Below are 25,431 nucleotides of genomic sequence, written 5' to 3' on the forward strand. Positions count from 1 at the left end.
GTTTTACCAGCTGCAATACCAGTATTAGATAGATAGATAGATAGATAGATAGATAGATAGATAGATAGATAGATAGATAGATAGATAGATAGATAGATAGATAGATAGATAGATAGATAGATAGATAGATAGAACAAAGAACAAACAAAATTTGTCCCCGGGAGAAATTTGGCTTTTTATAGAAGATCTTTAAATAAATATTAAACAGGGTTTAACTTCTTCACTCCCTATTACTTTGCTGTTGTCCTTATGTCCCTTTTCCAACATATACATATTATGAATTAGTGAGCTTACCAGACCATGTAGAATGAAATCAGTGTTTCAATTTTTTTCCTTTGAGGGAAGGGAACTGCATTCATCCTGTGCAATTCCAAACTTGGTCTCTCTGGGAGAGATGCATTGTACAGTTTGTGATTCATTTATACAAAGGGTAAGTGTAACATTATTTGTGTCCTTAGGTGTTGCTATTGTTGTCATTTTGCTTCCATTATGGCTTTGAGGCAGTATTGTAAACAAAACCAATTTTCCACGATGCATTTCCAACAGTGAACTTGGTCCATTTGTGACACTGATCATTGTTTGCTGGACACAGTATCAAAAACAGAATAATAGGAGTAAATGACCAATCTCACTGGAAAAAAGGTTCGAATTCTACACAGGAGGAACTCTGGCTTGGAAACATAGAGGGAGAACCATTGTGCTGCCATAAAAGGCAAGCAACGTTAAAATTTGGTTTAAAATTCCTTTTTATATATATATATATATATATATATATATATATATATAAGGAAAGTATATTCAGTTTAATAGAGTTTATTTGCAGAATTGAGCTTCAGTAGCTTCTGGCTTGAATTATTTGTGCATTAATGCCTGATGATGATGGACTAGAATGCACACAGAAAGACACTTTAATAACTTTCATTTTCCCACCCTGTTTTCTGTCAGGGCACTAAGCTCAACTTCATTTAAGAGAATAATTGTCATATTAAGTATTTTCAGAATTTTGCTTCTCATTATCAATTATCCATTAACACTGTTGTTCCAAAAAAAGTAAGGTACAATTTAAAAAGAATGAAGCTTTATTAATCCTTGGTTATGTGTGTGCTTCCATACAGATACTATGTTTGAAATAGAGGTTTTTACACTTAATCCCCGCATTCTAGCAGTTTAGTTTGTATGCTAAAAGTTGCTATACAATGTGTAAAGAAGGCAGAGAAACTAAAAGCCTGGTGTTAGCTGGTTCTGCCCTGATTTAGCTCATCTGTGAAAATTGGAACCACAATCCTTTCATAAGTGCTCGACATTTTCACTGGCAACTAGGACAGGACAGCAAAGAGTCTTGTAAATATTTATTTTGTTCTAAATCAGTGTATCGTAAATGTTGAAATTCTCGTTCCTTACGCTTGGACTGGTCTTCTTTTTTTGGGTCTCAAGTTCAACTGCTTCCTTTGAGGGCTCTTGCAGGTCAGATCCTAAAATAAAGAAAAGTAATGATACACAGACATTAAATATATATGCTGAGTTCACCAGTGCTTGCTTTCTTTCTCAGGATGTACCAAACTGTAGATTTTGCCACTCGTAATATTGTAGCAATTTCTCGGATGGGTTTTTTCTGTTTTCGCAGCTTAAGGATGGCTTCTTTCACCTGCATGGAGAGCTCTTTTGACCGCATGTTGTCTGTTCACAGCAAAATCTTCCACATGCAAGCACCACACCTCAAATCAACTCCAGGCCTTTTATCTGCTTAATTGATAATGACATAACGACGGACTTGCCCACACCTGCCCATGAAATAGCCTTTGAGTCAGTTTGTCCAATTACTTTTGAGCCCCTGAAATGAAGGATTGTGTTAAAAAAATGCTTTAGTTGCCTCACATTTTTATGCAATCATTTTATTCACCCCACTGAATTAAAGCTGAACGTCTACACTTCAACTGCATCTGAGTTGTTTAATTTAAAATTCATTGTGGTAATGTACAGAACCAAAATTAGAAAAAAGTTGTCTCTGTCCAAATATTTATGGACCTAACTGTAGATATATTTATATTATATACAGTATATATTTATATTATATATATATATGTCATATGTCATATAAAAAAGTTTGGGAATCCCTCTCAGCCTGCATAATAATTTACTCTTCTTTCAACAAAAAAAGATAACAATGGTCTATCTTTCATTTCCTAGGAACATCTGAGTACTGCTGTGTTTTCCGAACAAAGATTTTTAGTGAAGCAGTATTTAGTTATATGAAATTAAATCAAATGTGAAAAACTGGCTGTGCACAAATGTGGGCCCCCTTGTAATTTTGCTGATTTGAATGTCTGTCACTGCTCAATGCTGATTGCCAATCCACCAAATTGGTTGGATAAGCTCGTTAAGCCTTGAACTTCACAGACAGGTGTGTCCAATCATGAGATATAAAGGTATTTAAGGTGGTCAATTGCAAGTTGTGCTTCCCTTTGACTCTCCTCTGAAAAGTGACAGCATGGGATCCTCAAAGCAACTCTCAAAAGATCTGAAAACAAAGATTGTTCAGTCTCATGATTTAGGGCAGTGGTTCTCAAACTGTGCGGCTGGCACCCCTAGGGGGGTGCGAAGATGTGAAAAAAAGAAAACAAGAATCGAAAATATGAAAAATACATCTATTGAAACCAAACCAAATTAACTTAAACTACATTCTGATACTAGAAAAATAAATATAGAGTTAGATAAATGTCGATAAAAGTTAAGTAGGTATAATAAAATATGCATCTATGATATATCATTAATTAAAAAAGAACAAATTGGTATTAGTGGGCTTCTTTCAAAAAAACATTAGGGGGGTGCGATTAAAACTTATGAAAACTCGGGTCGCAAATACTTAAAGGTTGAGAAACGCTGGTTTAGGGGAAAGCTACAGAAAGCTATCTCAGAGGTTTAAACTGTCAATTTCAACTGTAAGGAATGTCATCAGGAAATGGAAGGCCACAGGCACAGTTGCTGTTAAACCCAGCAGGTCTGGCAGGCCTAGAAAAATACAGGAGCAGGATTGTGAGAATGGTGACAGACAACCCACAGATCACCTCCAAAGACCTTATGACTCAGGCGCCACCGAGAGTGGCAGCCTTTTCAGCAGCTCCGTGTTTTAAAATTTGTGAATTTCCTCTTGGGATTAATAAAGTATCTATCTATCTATCTATCTATCTATCTATCTATCTATCTATCTATCTATCTATCTATCTATCTATCTATCTATCTATCTATCTATCTATCTATCTATCTTGCTGCAGATGGTGTATCTGTACATCGTTCTACAATTCAGCACAATTTGCACAAAGAACATCTGTATGGCAGGGTGATGAGAAAGAAGCCCTTTCTGCACTCACACCACAAACAGAGTCGCTTGTTTTATGCCAATGCTCATTTAGACAAGCCAGATTCATTTTGGAACAAAGTGCTTTGGACTGATGCAACAAAAATGAGCTATTTGGTCAAAACAAAAAGTGCTTTGCATGGCAGAAGAAGAACACCGCATTCCAAGAAAAACACCTGCTACTTACTGTCCAGCTTGTTAGAGGTTCCATGATGCTGTGGGGCTGTGTGGCTAGTTCAGGGACTGGGGCCCCTGTTAAAGTTGAAGGTTGGATAAATTTAACCCAATATCAACATATTCTTCAGGATAATGTTCAAGCATCACAAGTCACAAAGTTGATGTTACGCAGGGGTTGGATATTCCAACAAGACAATGACCCACAACACAGTTGGAAATCTACAAAGGCATTCATGCAGAGTGAGAAGTAGAATGTTCTGGAATGGCCGTCACAGTCCCCTGACTTGAATATCATCGTAAAACTATGGGATGATTTGAAGCAGGCTGTCCATGCTCAGCAGCCATCAAATTTAACTGAACTGGAGAGATTTTGTACGGAAGAATGGTCAACAACACCTCCATCCAGAATCCAGACACTCATCAAAGGCTATACGAGGACAGCGTCTAGAGGCTGTTAGATTTGCAAAAGGAGGCTCAACTAAGTATTGATGTCATATCTCTGTTGAGGTGCCCAAATTTATGCACTTGTCTAATTTTGTTATGATGCATATTGCATATTTTCTGCTAATCCAATAAACTTAATGTCACTGCTGAAATCCTACTGTGTCCATAAGGCATGTCAGATATTAAAAGGAAGTTGCTACTTTGAAAGCTCAGCCAATGGTAAACAAAAATCCAAAGAATTAAGAGGGGTTCCCAGACTTTTTCATATGACTGTATATACATCCATTCTTTATCCAACCCGCTATATCCTAACTACAGGTTCAGGTGGGATAAATATATTTTGTTGGAAATGGTGAAGGTGGGAGTAGTAGTAATTGGGCATTAAAAAGTTGCCATTATGCTGGGAAAGTTGCATTGCAAATGATGGGGACTATATAGAAAAGTGATGTCATTTGTTCTTGAAATTCTTAGTAGAGTTAAAAAAAAGTGTGGAAACTTTTTGAATGTAAATAGTGGAAGGGTACTAATACATTTGGCTATGTCTGTAATTTTTAATTGCATAAAAACAGGACACCTTCTACTTTAAAATGTAAATAAATGTCCCAATACTCGTGTAACTAAACAAATAAACACAGGCACATATTCTAAAATGTGGCTATGCATGATTGCCCATCAAGATTTAATTTCTAGTAAAATGTTTAATAGTTACATTCACTGAAAGTGTGTGATTTTTTGCCAATCTTAACTCAATTGAGAGTCCAATAAAATATATATTTATGTATTTGATATATTTTTTCATATATTTCTCAAAGCCTTACTGTTAAGCCCCTTTGAACAGACAGAAATATACATATATAAAGAAAAATACTCAACTCATCCTCATGTTAGCTCTAAAGTGAACCATAATTACTGGTAAAATCAGTAATGTCAAACCCAGAAACAGCAGACATATACGCAGGAACCACTGGGTGCTCTGGTAGATTCCATTAAATTTGGGGACATCTGAAAATACAACAATAGGAAATGATTTTTAATGGGTTTCATCTTTTCTGCATAACAGACACTCAAAAAGTATCTTAATAGAGCCATGTACCGCAATATTATGGACCAGGCTGTCAAAATTGGTTGCCACCAGCAGTTCATCCCCTTCCAGTAGCCTTCAGGCAGATGATTTTAGGAATTGCTTTCTTCAAGCATTTTGAGAATATATTCGAGTACTCTGGAGGATGAGCCCATGTTTCTGCGATACGTAATGAAATATTATAAGTTGCTTTTCATACATCTCAATTTATGAGAGACACATAAGCTCTTCCTGCTATTTTCTCATCACCTATTATTTTATCATCAGTGGACAGGATAAATCATTTATCACCTATAGCTGCATCTTTCCGGGTTTCTTTTATATACACTAAAGAGGCGACTGCTGCCTTTGATCTTTATCTGATGTGAGGCTGATTACGTTTTCCTAATATGGCATCGGTATGTTCAATTTCAAATACGTTAAGACAATGCAGAGAGCCACAACACGCAGTTTGGTGATTTATTGCCTGCAGTTCATTTAACTGTAAAGTACATTAAATGAAAAACACATCGCTGTGTGTGGAGGCGCTTTGTTGTGTAGGGTAACCGTAGATTGTATGCATAGCCATGTGAGAGGCCTGGGTGGATTCCTGCCTTCAGCTCAGTTCTGTCGGGACAAGTTACAGCCCCCTTTGACCCTGAATTGAAATTAAAGGGTTTGAGAATGTTATAATAAAGTATAATGGGTATATGGAAAGTGTATTTTGATCATTTTCTCCAAGTGCGATATTTTGTTATGATCAAAATTATAAGTAAAAACAGATTGCTGTAATTTGTTTGTTAATTTTCTGTTGACATATACCCTTTATTTGAAATTGGAATTATGTTGGGTGATGTTGTGCCTGAGGTTTGGGGCTTAGTGGCTCCCCCTTATGGTTACATCAGTTATTGGAAAATACAAGATTACATTTTGCCTGAAGAAGGGGCCTGAGTTGCCTTGAAAGCTTGCATATTGTAATCTTTTTAGTTAGCCAATAAAAGGGGTCATTTTGCTTGACTTTTCACTACATTAATAATGGCTAACACGGTACAACACCCTAGTACTGGAAAATACAGCAAATTACAGGCTCTCCAGCACAGAGAATATGAAAAGTTGTATAAAGTTTCAGATAACCAGACTAAACCAGACTATTGGATTTAAATTTATTAACTCTGTTTGCAACATAGTGTGGATGGAAACCAGCATAGCAGTTGGCACAAAGCAGCAACCGTCCCTGGTCAGGACACAAATATAGTGCAGGATAATTCAGGGCACTATCATAAAATGATATCAAAAGGTTTATTTCAGATTATTTTTTCTTTATTTTTGTTTTTTTTCTTCTATCCACTGTACCTCATGAAACAGTTATGGGAAGTGTAAATGTTCAAGGATTATTTTGAGTAGTACAAATAGACTAGGAGATGAGATACGTAGTCAAGGACATTGTCAGGACAGACAAGGGCTAAAAAATGAGAAGTCAGAAAAATCCAGGGAACCAGAAGTGAGAACTTCAAAATAAGAAATGAATGTCGAAGGCAAAAAGGACATCAAAACCAAAAACCAAACCTGACGCCGGGGCCTATTTGGAAGTAAAGCTAATGAGATTCTCAAGACATTGTGTATCCATTGCAGTATGATGCATAATGAAATATTTATAGTATAGTATCAAGCATCCAAAATGTGTCCAGAACATGATGTATCCAAAACTTGTTGAGCAAACAAAGCAAAACGGGATGGGAATGCAGTTAAACTTTGTCAGAGCAAATCAAAATGAAAAATGAAGTCCAATAAGAAAAAAAAAACAAAATATAACATACGTGTAAATATGTGTAAATATTGCAAAAACTTTTGTATAATTTAATTGATTTAATTTTACCATTCCTTCAAAAAAATCACCCAGTGTTTCTACAAATGGGTTTTTTGGGTGATTTCTGTCCACAAGCATAACAAGAACAGTAGAGTGACCTACCCAGGCCTAACCTTAACCTTTCAGCATGGGTGAAACATCCAAAACGTTTGAAGATAGGACTTGTTTTGTTTTTTTGATATCAAGAAAAGACTTATTGAAACAGTCGTTTATGATTCAGACATAGTCTTTTCTTCTAGAGTACTGGCATATATTCTGCAAAATAGTTCAAACTTTGATTCTTAAAACCACAGACTGCTTGAAGGCTGTCACTAGAGGAGGACCGCAAGAGAACAGATTATGGAGGACGGTGCAGTATAAAAAAACATCATATAACATTCTCAAACCCAAATAAAGTTCTATATCCTTGAAGTTTAAATTAGCTTTTGTACAATCATGCCATACTGTCATTTCATCAAAAAACGTCTGTGGCTAAGTGAAGTCACGGGTACTCAGTTGTTTCATCAGGGTGTCGTGTGGTCACTCTCGGTGATTTCAGCCACCTTGACACTCAGTCGTTTCATCAAGGGTCACTCTTGGTAAATTCGCTCTGTGAACACTCTACTGTTTCATCAAGGGTGGTGGTGGGGGGAGGTCACTCTTGGTGATTTCAGCCCCCTTGACACTCAATTGTGTTGTCAATGTGGGATTGGGTGGTCTTCCTTGGTGATTTCAGTCCATGGACGCTGGATCATTTCATTGAGCAGATGTGATTTCAGCCCAAATCACTACACAATCATTTTAGTGTTACCCCGTCTGATGGTGTCACCCTCCAACTGACACCACTGTGTATTAAATACACACTTTTAAAAGCATTTTACAAATTCATGCAGGATATCATATGCAGCTCATATGGTGGCTGAAGTATCTTTCATTGACACATCAGCTACTAACTCATGATGTCAAAATTGAATCGACTGATGTCCTTTTGTTAGGCATTGGTTGTAGAAAGTTTCTGGCTAATTGAAGTTCATATTTTTTAATATAAAATGTCTGTACCCAAAGGAAAAGTAAAATCACCATTGAAGTCCACCCAGCCGCACAAGCAGCTGATGTACTGCGGAATTCCTGGCTCTGTTTCTGTTTCCGTATCTCGTATTGGGGATTTGTTTGGCGTGGCTGTCTGACATGTAAAACAGGAAAATATACAAGTTAAAGTAACTGCTCTTTCGAGGTCCATTTAAAAACATAAATTATTCCGTAATTGAGCTTGTAGAAAATGTTTTAATTTTTCAAAATAAACCATTTTGAAAATTTGACATCACAAATTCCAAAGTGCCTATTAAAAATATTGCAACAAAAATGAAATTTTGTTGACAATTCTACTTGAGGAATAAAATGTCAACAAAATGAGTCCATCGGAAGCTGAACAGTTTCGTGTGGACAGGGAGATGTGACGACAAGAAAAACTGGTGAATTTGCATTTTACTTGAACGCACCCAAAAATCATGCATCTATCATTTGCATCGCTGTCAAGGTTCAATTGTAGCTTTAGTATTCTCGGAGCTCGCTGTTTCTAACCATGACTCTCAGTGTGAGCATTTGTTCCATACTAACCGTCCCCCGTGGCTCCGCCCACATAGTAGTGACACAGGACAGTGAGGAGGGCCCCGCCCGACTCCCCTCTCCTGATGTCACGCTCGGCCTGCAACCTTTGTCTCGGATTAGCGCAAATATATCTCTCCTGCAAGTGAACAATGATTCTAAGAGGGATGAGAGATGTCGCAAAATCAACTGGAATGTTCAAGCAAATTATAGAAAAAACTCAATCTAAATCCATTAAGTAGTTCTCTCGTGAAAAGCGGACAGACATACAGATGTTGGATTTTATATATATAGGGATGTAAAAGAGGAATGAGGTGAAAGAGAAAGGAGTCTTCTTTAAAGTGAGTGGAGTTTTACAAAACGATAACCTCATAATTTTGTGAAGATCTCATGGACGTGCACTTTATCAGTATGGACACAATCGATTCAATGGGTGTATTCTAAGGTTTGGCTTCATGTTTTTTTCTGGTGCCCCACTATTACACTTCAATGTGTGATTTCACTGTTTGAATGTATAAATTTACTTTCATTTAAAGGGACAAATTAATAACATGATTGTTCAAAAACTGGACCTTCAAAAATGAATCCAATTCAGGATGCAGACCTGTATGAAGTACATCACTGGACCCACTATGGAAAACACCCACACACAGACAATTTAGGATCTCCAATTAAAATAATGTGCATGTCTTTGGAAATGTTGGAGAAAAAATTGCGGTACCCGGAGGAAACCTACACAGACACGAGGAGAATATGCTGGCTTCCAACAGACAACGGCCAGGCAAACCTTAGGAGTCAAGCAGCACTAAAAGGCCAAAACATTGCTGCTGTTGCAGTATAACTGATTTTTTCCCGTATGATTATTTTTATTTTTTGGAATTTTTAGAAAGGAAAACACTTGTACCCATTTTCTCATGTCATTTTCTAACCTACTTAATCCAGACCAGGGTCATAGCGGGTGCTAGAGACTATCCCAGGTAGCATAGGGAACATGCCAGGAGCAAACCCTGCACAGGGTGCCAGCCCCTAGCAGACTTGTAGTCATATACAGTCATATATATATACATATATTCATATGTATATACGAGGGACGTTCAAAAAGTTCTGCACTTTTTTTTAAATATTAAGAATTTCAAAAACAAATTCCATCACTTTTCTACATAGTTGCCTATTTTCCCAATCGTCGTACCAACTTTTTAATGCCCAATTACTACTATTCCCGCTTCCACCTTTTCCAACGAAAATATAAAAGTGCCGAAGGTTTTTGAACGTCCCTCGCGTATATATCACGTAGTTTTGGTACCCTTCACAAAAAGTATGGCCAGCTTTTCAATAGTGAACGCAACTGACCATGAAGTGAAACGGAACTTGGTGTTTGTCAATTCTTACAAATTTTATACATAAAGAAAATTGTGATGGTGAGTCTCCATGGAAGGTGCATCACAAAAACTATAAGAATAAATAGAATTAAAGCCAATTTATTTAAAAAAAAAAAACAAACAGTTTGACCGTTGAGCTTTTTCAAAATAAACCAGCAGGGGAAGAAGAGAAGCATACCAGATAATGTGATTTGAAAAGGCGCTCCTTTAAAATGTAGTTTATAAAAAGTGTTAGCTGGCATGGTGGTCTTTTTTATCACCGTAAATATTATTTGAATTTAAGAGCAGTATTCAGACGTAAAATAATTCAATACTATGACTTTACTGTTTTAGTAATCTAATTTTGGCTGATTTCTGTACTTAAATGCATAGGCTGCAATTTTCACCTAGCCTGAACTAAAATAACTAATTAAACATTGTTTAATTTGTATATATAGATGAAAAATAAAATAAGCCAATGAAATAATTAAATGTAGTCTTAAGCCAGGTGACACAGTAATATATATATACTGTATGTATATATATATATATATTTCATTTGTCATGAACCTGTTATTTTTGTAGGTTGACACTCACATTTGTCCGATTGCTGTTCTTCACTCATCAGGTTCTTCCTCAATGGCTGTATCAGAGAGCTGTGGTTTGCCTCACACCCAATCTCAATACCTGGACTCCACAGAGAAGCGTTAAACTGCATAGTTGTGCTTCTGCTGTAAGTGCCATCCTGGAGGAGTTTGGGGTCCTCTAGCTCGGTAGTGTTGGGTATCCCCAGAAGGGAGTGGTGCCATGTCAGAGATACACTAGGAGGGTAGAATCCCACAGCACTGCAAGTCAGGTTTCTGAAATCGCTTGTCCATTGTGCAGTCAGCATGATCACTGCAGAAGAGAACATCATTTTCATTTAAGCATTTTGTCAAAGAATTTTGGGTGTTAAGCCATAATGTTGAAAAGTGCGAAGTGCCAGACCTTGGGCAAAAGGAAACTCAGTTATAATTGCAAAATGGGAGACACTGCCATACAGGAAGCAATGTCTGAAAAGGACTTACGGGTTTATGTCCCAGGACTTGAGGACATGAGACTGTGTAAGGACCACATCCAAGTATTTAAAATCCTCAAAGGCTTTGATAAAATAGGTCTAGCAACATTTTTTCAGCTTAATGGTGAATCACATACAAGAGGACACCAGTAAAAATGACGGGGAAGTGACTTTAGGACTAAAGCCAGAAAGCACTTCTTACGCAAAGAGTTGCGGGACTCTGCATCAAACTACCAAGACACAGAATCAGAAACTTTGACAACCTTTAAGAAGAATCTGGATGAGATATTGGGACAGCTTAGCTATTAGCTGAACAAATAGGCTTGATGGACTGAATGGTCTCCTCTCATTTGTCAAATTTCCTAATTTCTTATAGAAGGCTGTCAGGCTGTTTCCAAATTATTAAAAAATGTAACCCAATTGTGCTGCAGTTATACAAAACATAAATGAAATGTGTTAATATACTTTTATGTATTTCATATTTTATGTATTTAATATATGTTTATCTTGAAAAGACTTAGAAAAACAACTCTGCGCAGAGACTGACATGTGGAATTCGCACTCTGGTCCTGGAGATGTGATTCAGTAGCACCAACCGCTAACCTGCATCCCATCTCCATAATACACAGCAGTGGCAGTGACTGAGCTGGCAACTGACATCCAGCGATTGTACCACCATACATTAGTGTGTTACCACAACTGTGCCACCTTATTGTCAGGGAAATATAATCCGAGAAAGTTAACCTCCCATTGGGTAAGTCACACCTTTATGAAACCTTGGTGTGGGATAAAAAAATTTGCTAACAAGCTTAATTCTGTTTTTGTCAGGTTTTATCTTTTTCTTTTTTTTTTTTATAATTTCTGATTTTTTATTTCTAGTTTGATTATGAAATAATTTGTTGTATATGTTGATCTTGATTTTAGGCAATGTTATTTTCTTCTCAAGTAGAATAAATAAAGATGCAAATAATAAAAAAAATAGTTAAGTTTAGTTGTTGAAAATGTTGAGAAACATTCATTTTAGCATGGTATCTGTAGGTGTGCGTCTGTCTCTGTGGAATATTGAAATTCAACAGTTTTGTTGGAAAACATTTTTTTTTGCTTTGTGTGGAATATCTGGATAATTGCATTCTAGCAAAGACAGAAACACTTAAAATCAGCAGTTTCTGAGATATCTGCCCTGAATACTAAGACCTATAGTATGCACAATGGGAATTTCTGAAAAACATGAACCTGAAATAATGGACCTATCTTCTTCAAACAAGTTGCATTGTGTTAGTCTTGTTACAGGCTCCATGCTTATTATTTTAGGTCCAGGTTGGTCCAGGTTCTTATCTCCATATCCTGCTCTTTGCTCTTTATTCAATGACAACTGCCATAGAAATAGTTTCATTTAATCAGGATTTTTGCAGTGTTTCATGTAGTTATTGGTCCAGGCCTATTGATTTGCTAAATTTTTGCAGGAATAGTTTTTGAGATACATAATTTATTTAAATATACATGCATACACACATGAAGACACACAGAAGGATGTGCACACACTCGAAGAAATCTATAAAACCAAGGAGCTGGTGGTGGATTTTAGGAGACCCATGCCCCTCATGGACTCCATGATTATCAGAGGTGCAGACCCATAAATATCTGGGAGTGCAACTGGATGATAAATTAGACTAGACTTCCAATACTGATGCTCTGTGCAAGAGAGGACAGAGCCGACTATACTTCCTTAGAAGGCTGGCGTCCTTCAACATCTGCAATAAGATGCTGCAGATGTTCTTTCAGATGGTTGTGGTGAGCACCTGGACAAACTGGTGAGGAAGGCAGGCTTTGTTGTAGGCACGGAGCTGGACAGTTTGACATCTGTGGCAGAGCGACGGGCGCTGAGCAGACTCCTGTCAATCATGGAGAATCCACTGCATCCACTGAACAGGATCATCTCCAGACAGAGGAGCAGCTTCAGCGACAGACTGCTGTCACCGTCCTGCTCCACTGACAGACTGAGGAGATCGTTCCTCCCCTACACTATGTAACTCTTCAATTCCACCCGGGGGGGGGTGGGGGGGTGGGGGTGGTAAACATTAACATTATACAAAGTCATTGTCTGTCTGTATACCTGCATTGTTATCACTCTTTAATTTAATATTGTTATTATCAGTATGCTGCTGCTGGAGTATGTGAATTTCCCCTTGGAAATAACTAATTAAAAAATCAATACCAGATTGTTTCGGAATTGCTTCAGAGCATGCGTAAACCTAAAATTACAGTGTGGTACCTACAGATCACATACAAAGGAAAGCTTATATGGACCTGCTTATTAAAAACTAGGGGGCTTCACCCCCTGCTCACTTCGCTTGCCTACCCCCACACCTGCGCTACACACCAGCCACTTCACGTCTCTGCCACTCGCGTATGTGGATTTCACTTTCACCAAACAACAAATCATTTAAGTCTTGCGGTTATGCCACTTCATTGGGAAGAAACACTACTTTTCCCTGATGACAACACGAATTAGACGATCTACAAGTCTCTCATCATCTTATTTAGCCAAAAGAGGATTTAGCATGGTCAACAATCTATTAACAAAGAAAAGAAACAGATTGTCAATAGTGGATTGCGGTGATTTAAGATTGTTGATGACAAAAATAGCACCAAACATCGAAAAATTAGTGTCATCACACCAAGCTCAGCCCTCTCACTAATAATATTCATTTTTTTAATAATATATATTGTTTTAATCATACTTTGAGCAATATATTATTTTTATTTTTAAAAATCTGTCCTTGTTATTCAATATATAGTATAGTACGCCCACAGCTGCTTTCTGTGGTGGGTTGGCACCCTGCCCAGGATTGGTTCCTGCCTTGTGCCCTGTGTTGGCTGGGATTGGCTCCAGCAGACCACCTCCAAACCACCCCCCAATCAACCCCCCCCCACACACACACACCCCCCCCCCCCCCGTGACCCAGGGTTCGGATTCAGCAGGTTGGAAAATGGATGGATGGATGGATAGTATAGTACAGTTCACCCAAGGAAGGGCGCTATCGAATCACTCTTTGAAAAAGTGGGGTCTGACCAAATAAAGGTTGGGAGTCTATGATTTAAGATGTTTAATTGATTCAATTTCCTGCATGTTTTATTCTACATTTATTTGTGAAAATATCAAATATTGCGAGTATATGCGTTAATGTACTTGATTTAATGAACAATCTATGGTATTGTATTATAAAATCTTCTAGTGATTGAGTTCTTGCAGTATCACTAAAGTGAAATGTACATAGAAATGCCATATAGACCTTCTGTACTGATTTTTTAAACATGCAATCAGAAATGTGGAACAAATGACCTTTCTTTCATTTTCTTTACTTTGTTTATATTGAAGAAAGCACATTTGTTTTGACTCATTCAAATAGATTTTTTATTGTTTTTTAGCCTTCCACATTATCTTCCTCTCTTTGGTGTTCACACTCATCAAAAAAAAATGCCAGCCCTTTAATTATCAGATTCCTCTTTTTAAATTTCCCCTCTTAAGTTAACATAATGTCAGTTTTCATTGCTGGCACACGTTCTTCGCCTCACCTCCTCTCCTGATTGTTTCCCTCAGCGGTCGTATCAGAGAGCTGTGATTCACCTCACAGCCGATCTCCGTGCCCGGGATCCAAACTGAGCTATTTACTTGCAAGCTGGAGCTGCTGCTGTAGGTACCATCTTGTAGGAGTATGGGCATCTCCTGGGGTTTGTATGAGAGATTAGTGGGGAGGGAATGATCCCAGGACATGGTGACATTTGAGGGGTAGAATCCAACCGCTGAGCAAGTTAGGGTGAGGAAGTCGGGGCTGGCGAAGGATACTTTTGACTTGAGATTTACTTTGAGAGCCACTGTAACAAAATCAGAACAAGAGAATTGAATTTAATAAAAAATAGCAATCAATCAGTTATATCATATCCTCAATACAAGAGTGATTAACAACCCATTAGTGAAATGTGGCCTACACACATAGGCCACATTTCACTAATGGGTTGCACTGGTTTGGACATGTGCAGAGGAGAGATGCTGAGTATAGTGGGAGAAGGGTGCTAAGGAGAGAGCTGCCAGGCAAGAGAAAAAGAGGAAGGCCAAAGAGGAGGTTTATGGATGTGGTGAGAGAAGACATGCAGATGATGGGTGTGACAGAGCAAGATGTAGAAGGCAGGGAGATATGGAAGAAGATGATCCACTGTGGCGACCCCTAACAGGAGCAGCCGAAAGAAGAACTAAAATGTGGTCTATGGAGCAAAACACAGTAACATCAATGCAGGAATTGGTAGAACAAATGATGAAAAACTAGAGACCGCCCTTTGAATGTTATTATTCCATTTTCCTTTTTTTTGGATTACAAGGAGATGGACATGGTAGCACAATTCCATTGTTCAACTGGAAACAAATATCCTCACCTGGTCTCTTAATGTATTTTTTCAGCAGCTGTGTCACCGAGCTGTGATTCACCAGACATCCAATTTCTTTCTCCGGCCTCCACAGCGAGGTGTTCACATGCAGAACAGAGCTGCTGCTGAATGTCCCGTTGTTCGGGGTTGTGGGGTTTTCTTGTTGTGTGGCGTGAGGCACCCCAGGAAGAGAGTGGTCCCAGAGGAGAGTGACGTTAGGTGGGTAGAAATCCATAGCCCTGCAAGTCAGGGTAAGGTGATCAAGCTTGTTAGCTGTTGAATCTGAGAGAATCTCCAGCTTCGGGATGGCTGAGACAATACAAGACATTGCAGAGAAGAGCAAAAATGATGAAGGTCCTGTTAACATTTTTTTTTACAAAAATAAAATTCACAAATCTAAAAAAACAAAACTTTGTTGTCACATCTGTGTAGAGCTTCTTGCCTTTCTTGTATTACTGTGAGTATAATACACATGGAGAAAATGATGATTCGTTACAGAAAAATACATAACTTTTTGATTAGTTAGTGGTATGGTATAATGGTTTTCTAGTCTTTCCTTAGTTACGAGGGTGTTGTACCGTGTTAGCCATTTTGAATGTAGTGAGAAGTCAAGCAAAATGACACTTTTTATTGGTTAACTAAAAAGATTACAATATGCAAGCTTTCAAGGCAATTCAGGAGATTACCTGAAGAAGAGGCCTGAGTTGCATCGAAAGCTTGCATATTGTAATCTTTTTAGTTAGCCAATAAAAGGTGTCATTTTGATTGACTTCTCAATTCTAGGCTTTCCTTCTAACATTTTACATCTACAATTATTATTTTAAACGAGTACAAGTGCTTGAAAATTTCGATTTCTGTGAACCCCCTATGACTGATTGGCACCTAACTCAAGGTTATTCCCTGCATTGTGCTCAATGATTCCAGGACAGGCTCCCCCTAGACTGTGAATAAGATACGTAGGCTCTGAAAATGAATCAGTGAATGAAAGAACATATCCACCCATGTCCGATGCTTCAGAAATCACATGTTCCTTTGTTACATATAAAGATTTCATCTCATTTTCTTATCCACTTTTCCTAGTGAAAGTTAGGCATAACAACGCCAGCCATGATTAACCTGTCCCCTGGCTACAGATTTCAGCTCTCCTGAGGAGTTCCCAGACATTCCCAAGCCATCTGAGAGGGATATAATCAATCCAATCCCTCCAGAGTGTCCTAGATCTGCTGCAGAGTCTCCACCCAGTGGGACCTCCCTGGAGCAGCTCTAGTGCGAGACACTTGGCTTGTGTATATTTTTTATGACATGCCAAATTATCTCAACTGGCTCTTCCCAATGAGGAGGACCAGCATCTCTACTCTGAGGTTCTCCAAATTGCTGAGGTTCTCACCTTATCATGGAGTGTCAGCCCAGCTACCTTGCGAAGAAACCTCTATTTGTGTCGCTTGTACTCGCGATCTCATTCTCTTGGTCTTTACCCACAGCTCATGACCATAGGTGAGGACAGGGATGTCAATTGACTAATCCAAGAGCTTTGTCTTTAGACTCTGCTCAAGCTTCACCACCATGGACCAGTAGAATATCCGCAGAACAGCTTGTCGACCTCATGTTGTCTTCCTCCATTGCTCATGAACAAGATTCCCAAGATTCTTGAACTCCTCCAACAAGGGCAGTTGTTCCCCCCCTGACCTGGAGAGAGCAATCTACTCTTTTCTGAGAGAAAACCATGACCTTATACTTGGAGGTGCCTTTCATTATCCCTGCCACTTAACACTTAGCAGCAAATCACTCAAGTGCATGGCAAAGGTCACAGTCAGATGAGGCAAAGAGGACAACATCATCTGAGTAAGGCAACAATACCACCCCAACTGGACACCCCCTCATCCTCAGATATAACTTGATAGGAAACCACAAACAGGAGTGGCGAGCTGACACCAAGTATTCAGACATACAGCAGCTCTCACTGCATTCATAAAGCGAAGGAGTAGTATGTAAGAACGGCCCTGTTAACCAATAATATCCTGCAGCAACTCCCATAACACATGCAGAGTGACACGGTTTTATGCTTTTCCCAAATCTAGAAAACAATTGTAAACTGGGGTTATCATACTCTAATGCACCCTCCAGCAATGAGAAGAGCTGGTTTACTGTTCCATAACCAGGATGGAATTCATATTGTTCCTCTTGCTACTGAGGGACAACTCATTCGTTTCTTTATCTCACCCTGATGCTTTACAATTGACAAAATTAACAGTGACCCATCAAAATTTCTAATTGCTATTGTTAGAGTATCTCTATCTGCTTCAGAATCAGTCAGAGTGCGTGATAAGTAGGAATTACTTTGAGATGCTTACATCTTGTACGTTTTTGTGACTACTACATCCATCCATCCATTTTCCAACCCGCTTAAACCGAACACAGGGTCACGGGGGTCTGCTGGAGCCAATCCCAGCCAACACAGGGCACAAGGCAGGAAACAATCCTGGGCAGGGTGCCAACCCACCGCAGGACACACACAAACACACCCACACACTAATCACACACTAGGGCCAATTTAGAATCGCCAATCCACCTAACCTGCATGTCTTTGGACTGTGGGAGGAAACCGGAGCACCCGGAGGAAACCCACGCAGACACGGGGAGAACATGCAAACTCCACGCAGGGAGGACCCGGGAAGCGAACCCAGGTCTCCAGACCTCCCAACTGCGAGGCAGCAGCGCTGTGACTACTACATGCTGTATTATATTATCAGTTTCTTTGGGGAACATTCGTGCTTTTTTAATTAATCTTGAACTAAGTGGAAAAAAAAAACAGACAAATAAATTAGATACCTTAGAGACTTAAAAATGATTCAGACTTTTCAGTTTCCCTAAACATTGAGATCTCCCAAGCACTGCTAGTCCAAGATCAAAATAGCTGGTGCTCTGCACTCTTGGCACTACTGGTTCTGTACTGGCATTTTACTGGGTTGTGTGGTTCCTCATAGAAACATCGCTTGATAAAGAACCATGTTGGGTCCTTTGGATGTGAAACGGATTCTTTGGGCTTCCTAATATGTGGACAAAACAGAAATCTTTAATGTGTTGTAGTCTACCTGGAACCTGAAAGTAGCCTGTGTTGCTCTCCTTTTAAAATCATGAACCCATTTGAAATTTTACAAATCCATTATCATTTATGGATTATTTATGGACCTTGTCATGGATTTGAAGTTTCTTTCTGGAACCTTTATGCGGATGGTTCTTTTAGGAACCCAAAAATGGTTTTCCTTATGGCATCAGACTGAAGAACCACCTTGTAATCTTTATTTTTAAGAGTGATGTCCAGAGTGTCAGCCTCAGCAGTGTAATGTCACCATTTCAGTCGTGGAGGACACTTTTAGAGAGGAACTGGTTGACACCAGAATGGATATTGGATCACTCGCTGTTTGCTATCTGCTTTGGATTTTTAAGTGCCCCTTAAAAGCGACTTTTACCAATTAAATCTTATGCAGTAACCTTTAATTCATTTCTTTATTTTAATGATACAGCAGGCTGGAGCCTACTCTGAGAGCATTGGGCACACTCCTAAAAAAATCAAGGCACCAGAGTGGTTCTTTACAGCAGTGCCATTGGGGAAATATTATTGGTGCCCATAAGATCCATTCACATGAAGTTTCCAGAAGGGACCTTTTATTTAGATCAGGGATCAGGGGTTCCATGAATGGGTTTCAGGGGTTCAGTGAGGGTCAGATAAAAATTAATATTTATATTCACTATACAGCCCGGTATTGTTGATTTAGAGTAGATGTAGTAGTAGTAGTAGTAATGTTAGTAGAAAACATAGTAGTAGTAGTAGATCTGTTTTAATTTGCACAAGTGTATTGTATTTCATAATTATAATGAGTGGCCATTACTTTTTGCATAAAGAGGAGTGTTTATTTTAGAATGTTTACTTTAAAGTTTAATAATACTTAGTGTATGCCATATATGTATAAGACAATCATCCAACCCACTATATCCTAACTTACCATTTCTCAACCTTTAAGTATTTGCGACCCGAGTTTTCATAACAGTTTTAATCGCACCCCCTTAACGTTTTTTTGAAAGGAGCCCACTAATACCAATTTGTTCTTTTTTAATTAATGATACATCATAGATGCATATTTTATTATACCTACTTAATTTTTATCGACATTTATCTAACTCTAAATTTATTTTTCTAGTATCAGAATGTAGTTTAAGTTAATTTGTTTTGCTTTCAGTAGATGTATTTTTCATATTTTTGATTCGTTTTCTTTTTTCACATCTTTGCGCCCCTCCTTTTTGTTACCTCATGCCCACCTAGAGGAGCCCACCCCACAGTTTGAGAACCACTGTCCTAACTACAGGGTCATGGGGGGGTCTGCTGGAGCCAATCCCAGCCAACACAGGGCACAAGGCAGGAACCAAATCCCGGGCAGGGCGCCAGCCCACCGCAGGGCACACACACACACACACACACCTAATCTACATTTCTTTGGACTGTGGGAGGAAACCCATGCAGACACGGGGAGAGCATGCAAACTCCACGCAGGTTAGATAAAGTATATTGTATTCATTGCATGCAAAGTTGTGTGTATATGAATATTTCTGGGGAAGGGGGTCCACAGCTTTTATTAGATTCTTAAAGGGGTCCGTGACTCAAAAAAGGTTAAGAATGCCTGATTTAGATCTACAGCAGGCTCCATAAATAGATAATAGATTTATGAAATACCACTGAGCTTGTGACTTTAAGAGGACTCTTATGATTACACAGGTGGCTAAGGTCACATACTAGACATTACAGATTCCAGTTTTTTCTGTATATTAGAATATTACCAATTCTTTTGGTATTCTGACCAGGAAAGGTAATGCCAAACATTCCATTCCACCCATTATACTTTCCTTCCATTACACTGGCCTCCTTATTGGGTAAGAGAATTCTGTCACACCACGTGGGCATCCTCAAGGCCTACGTAACAGCATCATAGGCCCCGGGGCAAACTAGTGTGCTGGGGCCCCTGTTTTGACAGCAGACATAGGCATCAGAAACATCATGGGCCCCCGGCTAGTGCCCATTGCACATATACATTGACGGTCTAGGGCATCCCATGCCAGTCTCCTGACTGTTACAGGGAATACTCTGCCTCTCTTTAGGATCATCTATAGGCCATTACCAACTTCATAGGCAAACATTATTTCTCAGAATAAAATGGTTCTGCATCAAGCAATGGTTCTATGGAGCCACATAACCAACTAAAGTGTCATTGCATTTTTATTAGAGCACCAAGTAGGAACCAACCCACGAGTGAGACACCACCAGCAGAAAACCAACTAAAAAAAGTATGAAAAATGTAACTATATTACATTACCTTTAACGGATAATGCTGCTCCATGCCCTACAACTAACTGACTATTTCCAGGGCAAGTTGGGAAAGCGGTACAGATGTACTTCCCCGCATCAGAAACGGACACGTTTTTAATAACCAGGACACTGGACGAGTTAGATTGCTGCTGGATGCCACCGACCACGTCCTCTTCATGCCCCCAAGTGCCGTTAGGAAACAGCGGGATTCTTCTCCAGTAGAAATAACGAGCTTTGCCTCTGGAGAGTGTGCACGAAAACTGCGCTGTCTGACCGAGCAGAACGGACTGCGAGGAGGGGGACTCGGTGACTTCCAGGGCGAAAGAAACCGCTGCAAGAAAGAAAGAAAGAAAGAAAGAAAGAAAGAAAGAAAGAAAGAAAGAAAGAAAATAATGTGACTACATTCACAAACATTACTGCTGTTATTCAAAACGTTCAAATTGTTATACAGTATTATAAAACAGTGATCATATATTTCTATGCACACGTTAAAGTTAATTTGAACTAAAACGTAAATTATAATTTTCACGGGAAAAAAAAAATCACCAAGGCAACTCTATCATTTGGGGGGGGGGGGGGGGGGGGGGGTGAACTAAATGACGAGTTTCTGTTTCATAGTGGCATTTAACACAGATTACATGTGAGAATTAAATTTGTATAAACTGTGCTAGGCAGACACCAACGCTTCCAAAGGAAATTCAAAAATATCCGAGTGTAAACTGTGTGAGCAAAAGATAAATTTAACATCGTTAAACATGCACCGATCATTTTAATCGCATTGCGCTTAATTATACTGAATTAAAACGAGACGTGCTAGTGTTGGCACTGATCGCATGCATTTTGATTAGACGAAAAGTAAACACATCATTTGAAAAACTTCGGTAATATATGACATAAAAAATAATTGTTCAAAACTAAGCGATAGATGCAAGTTAAGAAATGTGAAGCTTATGCAGACAATGCGTAGCTAGGGGCTGGCGGAGAGGGCGGTCCGCACATTGTTGGGGGCGGAATTATTTGGCCAAAAGGCTCAGTACAATTCGTATGTAAGCAGCAGGGTTCGGAAAAATATCACTCATAAATGAAAAAAAGTAAAATTCTCTGATTTGTATCCACGAATGCTTCAAAAGTCATTTTCAGACTGTTCTTTTTCTGTGACGGCATCAGACACAGCATTGAAATTGAGGCACTAACAAAAATAAACGTAAACATCCATCCATCCATCTTCCAGCCCGCTGAATCCGAACACAGGGTCACGGGGGTCTGCTGGAGCCAATCCCAGCCAACACAGGGCACAAGGCAGGAGCCAATCCTGGGCAGGGTGCCAACCCACCGCGGGACACACACAAACACACCCACACACACTAGGGCCAATTTAGAATCGCCAGTCCACCTGACCTGCATGTCTTTGGACTGTGGGAGGAAACCGGAGCACCCGGAGGAAACCCACGCAGACACGGGGAGAACATGCAAACTCCACGCAGGGAGGACCCGGGAAGCGAACCCGGGTCCCCAGGTCTTAAACGTAAACATTACACCGATAATAATTTCTAAGATAAACGACTAAATTACAATTTACAATTTCGTTTCGTTATCAATCCGAATGCGTTCTTGCTCGTATCACTTGTACACTACACTGGTTCTGGTTTTCACAGCGTATTATATTAAACTAATAATTACAACACGGCTTATCAGTGCGTCTATATTTGTCTAGTTGATGCTTACAAATAATAATATGTGAAAAATGATTGCTGTTTCTCTATATACGAATATGCAAAATTTATCTTAATTTTTCCCTATACGTCATTTTAATTTTCAATTTAAATAGGTTAACATATTCAGATAAATTGTAGCCCCACCCCGAGCAGCACGAACTCGAGTATACGCCACTGAGACAATGTCGAAATAATCTTTTCATACTCACTTAATCCGATTCAGATTTTCAGGAGTAGACACAAGGCATCAATTTAGGACTCGCGTCTTTGGAGAAATCGAAGAAAACCCGGGGTGTACCCCAAGGAAACTCACACCGACACGAAGAGAACGTGCAAACTGCACACCGAGCGGGCGTGAGATTCATCCGTGAGTGGCAGGGCCAGCGCCTGGGGGGCGTCGAAAATACATAACGGAGCTGTTGCAACTACGACCTTACAAATGCTGGTTCTTTAAGGGTATTTTATGATTCTGCATTGGATTATGCGGTTCCTCGTAAAATTATTTCTTGATAGAGCACCATTTCATTCTGGGAAGGGTTTTTGCATATGAAGTTCTTTCTACTTTTAATAACTTTCTAATACGTTGGAAAAAAAAATAATCTTCAAAAGTATGGTAAGCTTCTTTGTAGGACATAACAGATAAAGAAAACCTGAACTTAGCCCGTGTGATTGTTTGAAGCAAGAGTCTTTTTAAATAATGACCATTGGTATTTCGCAAATCTGTTACCATCTAGGTTATTTACCGTATGGAGCGTATAACGGGTGTAAATAAGTAAAAGTTTTGTTTTTTTTTCTGTAACCTTCATATAGGTAGATCGGTTGGGAACCAAAAATGGTTCCCATGTAACATTGCTCTGCGGAAAACCACCCCAGAACCCTAGTTTTTAGGAGCGTAGGAGGATAGTGACACATAAAGAAAAGGCCTGAACTTAGCATTACTGCGTACAGTAACAGTCCTTTTAAAACTGGTATTTCGCAAATCTGTTCTCATCTGTTCATGGCCTGTTACAGATCTAAATAAATAAAGGTTCCTTATGGGAGCAACCAGAAATAGTTCCCCCTTTGGCATCATTCTGAAGACCAATTTTAGCACTTTTATTATTAGTCAGCGTACTTCACCATAGGCACTTGTGCTTTCCTCCAGGTTCGGTAAACCGGCGACTCTAAGCGGTTTGTAGCGGACATGTGTATGCGCAGGCGTGTCCTACTAGAGAGTGGCCCATTCGCTTGTATTCTGGAACGTCTGCACCTTTTCGACATAGACAGAAAGTCGATTTAAGAAAACCTATACCTTCGATTAAATTTTTAAGATCTAATGAAAGTTTCCTATTTATATTTTGTGCGACAAATTGACGTTGCTATACTTTGTTACACTATAGAATCGTCCAGTGTTTAAAACACCGCTTCGTGTAACAGACCCGTGAGGTTACTCACCCATCAAGTACAATATCCAGGAGCAAGATGCTGCACGACTGCCTTTCATCTTCAGTGTGTGGTAACAAATGACTCCACTCTTCTGAAACACGCTTAAATGAGTCGACTTTGTCTTTAGCCCCGCCTATTATCTTCCCCTTTCTGTCAATCAAACTGTATTTATGGTTTGATTGACAGCCATTTTAATAAGGGAGGGACATGATTTTTTTTTAAAGTATAGAATTCAGGACCCTAGACTTCACCCATGACACTTTCCTTTTGAGTTTGTTTTTTCTGTTGCTCAGAAGGAAAGTGACATTTTGAAAGGAATGAGAACCGAAAAATGCACATCGCTCCCCTTCAATGCTATTTAGTAAAGTTCTTGTTATTTATGAGATGCATTAAAAAAAAATAATAATATAAAAAAAATGTGGCAGCTACTCAAACCCACTTGAGCACCCGTCAATTTATAGCACCGCCACGCCAAGTTTTAGCACCAAGTGAAAGGGGTTCAAATACCGGCCTTGGCGCTCTCCGTTCTGCTCGTCTTCCGGGGGTTTTCCCGTGCTTTTCCTTATCCTTTAGATACACGAGTATTGGACGAGTGGTAATTGATTCTCTAGGCTGTTATTTGCATCGATGCCACCCTTAAGGGCTGTGTTATACCCTTTCGCCAGGCTAAGCAACAGTTCTACCTCATTCTCTACCAATGAAGCAAACAAACTTTCCTGCAGGTGCGCGAGCCCCTCAGCCTATCCAAGCAAAAACACCTCACTTATACAGTACTTGATTCTTCCCGTGACCAAAAAAAGTGTACTCATTCAGTGTGAGCGGACTAATCACAGCCAGCGGCATGACTGTGACGTCACCGAGCAGAACGTTCATTGATTGATTTCTTTCAGAACTTGGGGACATTCCAAATCAGTCTTGGCTTAGATACCGATTAGGAAATATCACCGAGAGCCTTACATATCTGACAAACTTGGAACTTGGAGAACAGATCATCGCGACCCGACGACAAACGGGCCAGCGGCTCTCGATGGAGGGGGTAGACATGCAGAAGGTAAAAACTGGAGGATAAATATGGGAGGACGCCGACAGAAAGCTGAGATAAAGGGAAACAAACGAAAATTCGTCTGTGTGTTATAGTAACGCGATTTCTGTTTCTCCTTTGACAACGCTTACATAAACAGACTTATCCAAAGCGACTTGCGGGTTATCAGCTGTTTACAGTTATTGAAGACTAAAATTATCCATAAATGTATAATTATGTTCAAGTCATCATACAATAAATCCATCCATCCATTTTCCAATCCGCTAGCATTCATAAATTGCTTTCCACTCGTGCCTTGACCATTTCGTGATCACGGGGACATAAGTAAATCCTGGCAGCCTCGGGCGCAAGACACGCACCAGCCGTAAATGGGGGTCCTGTTCCCTATAACCGCCAAATTTAGTCGCCAATTAACATAATCGGCTCATGTTTGTGATTTTGGTGGCCATCTTTGATGGACATATACCTGACTGGGGGTTTGGGAGCGAAGAGTTTGGGGGGGTTGGCTAAGGTATGGAGGGTCTGGTCCTCCTTTCTGACATTCCTCCTTCCTCAAATAAATTTTG

General features: G+C 39.4%; 1 gene segment (V, D, J or C); it reads right to left on the reverse strand.

The window, feature by feature from the left end:
* Positions 1-1,058: 1,058 nt before the first annotated feature.
* On the reverse strand, positions 1,059-23,941 carry LOC114661845 (tyrosine-protein phosphatase non-receptor type substrate 1-like). The segment is given in 6 exon segments: positions 1,059-1,472; positions 4,850-4,978; positions 14,479-14,778; positions 15,334-15,633; positions 20,691-21,014; positions 23,833-23,941. Coding segments are annotated over 6 exon segments (1,215 nt in total).
* Between the last annotated feature and the right edge of the window lie 1,490 nt (positions 23,942-25,431).

This window comes from Erpetoichthys calabaricus, chromosome 12 (assembly GCF_900747795.2).
Source record: "Erpetoichthys calabaricus chromosome 12, fErpCal1.3, whole genome shotgun sequence".
In the NCBI taxonomy this organism is placed as follows: Eukaryota; Metazoa; Chordata; class Cladistia; order Polypteriformes; family Polypteridae; genus Erpetoichthys; species Erpetoichthys calabaricus.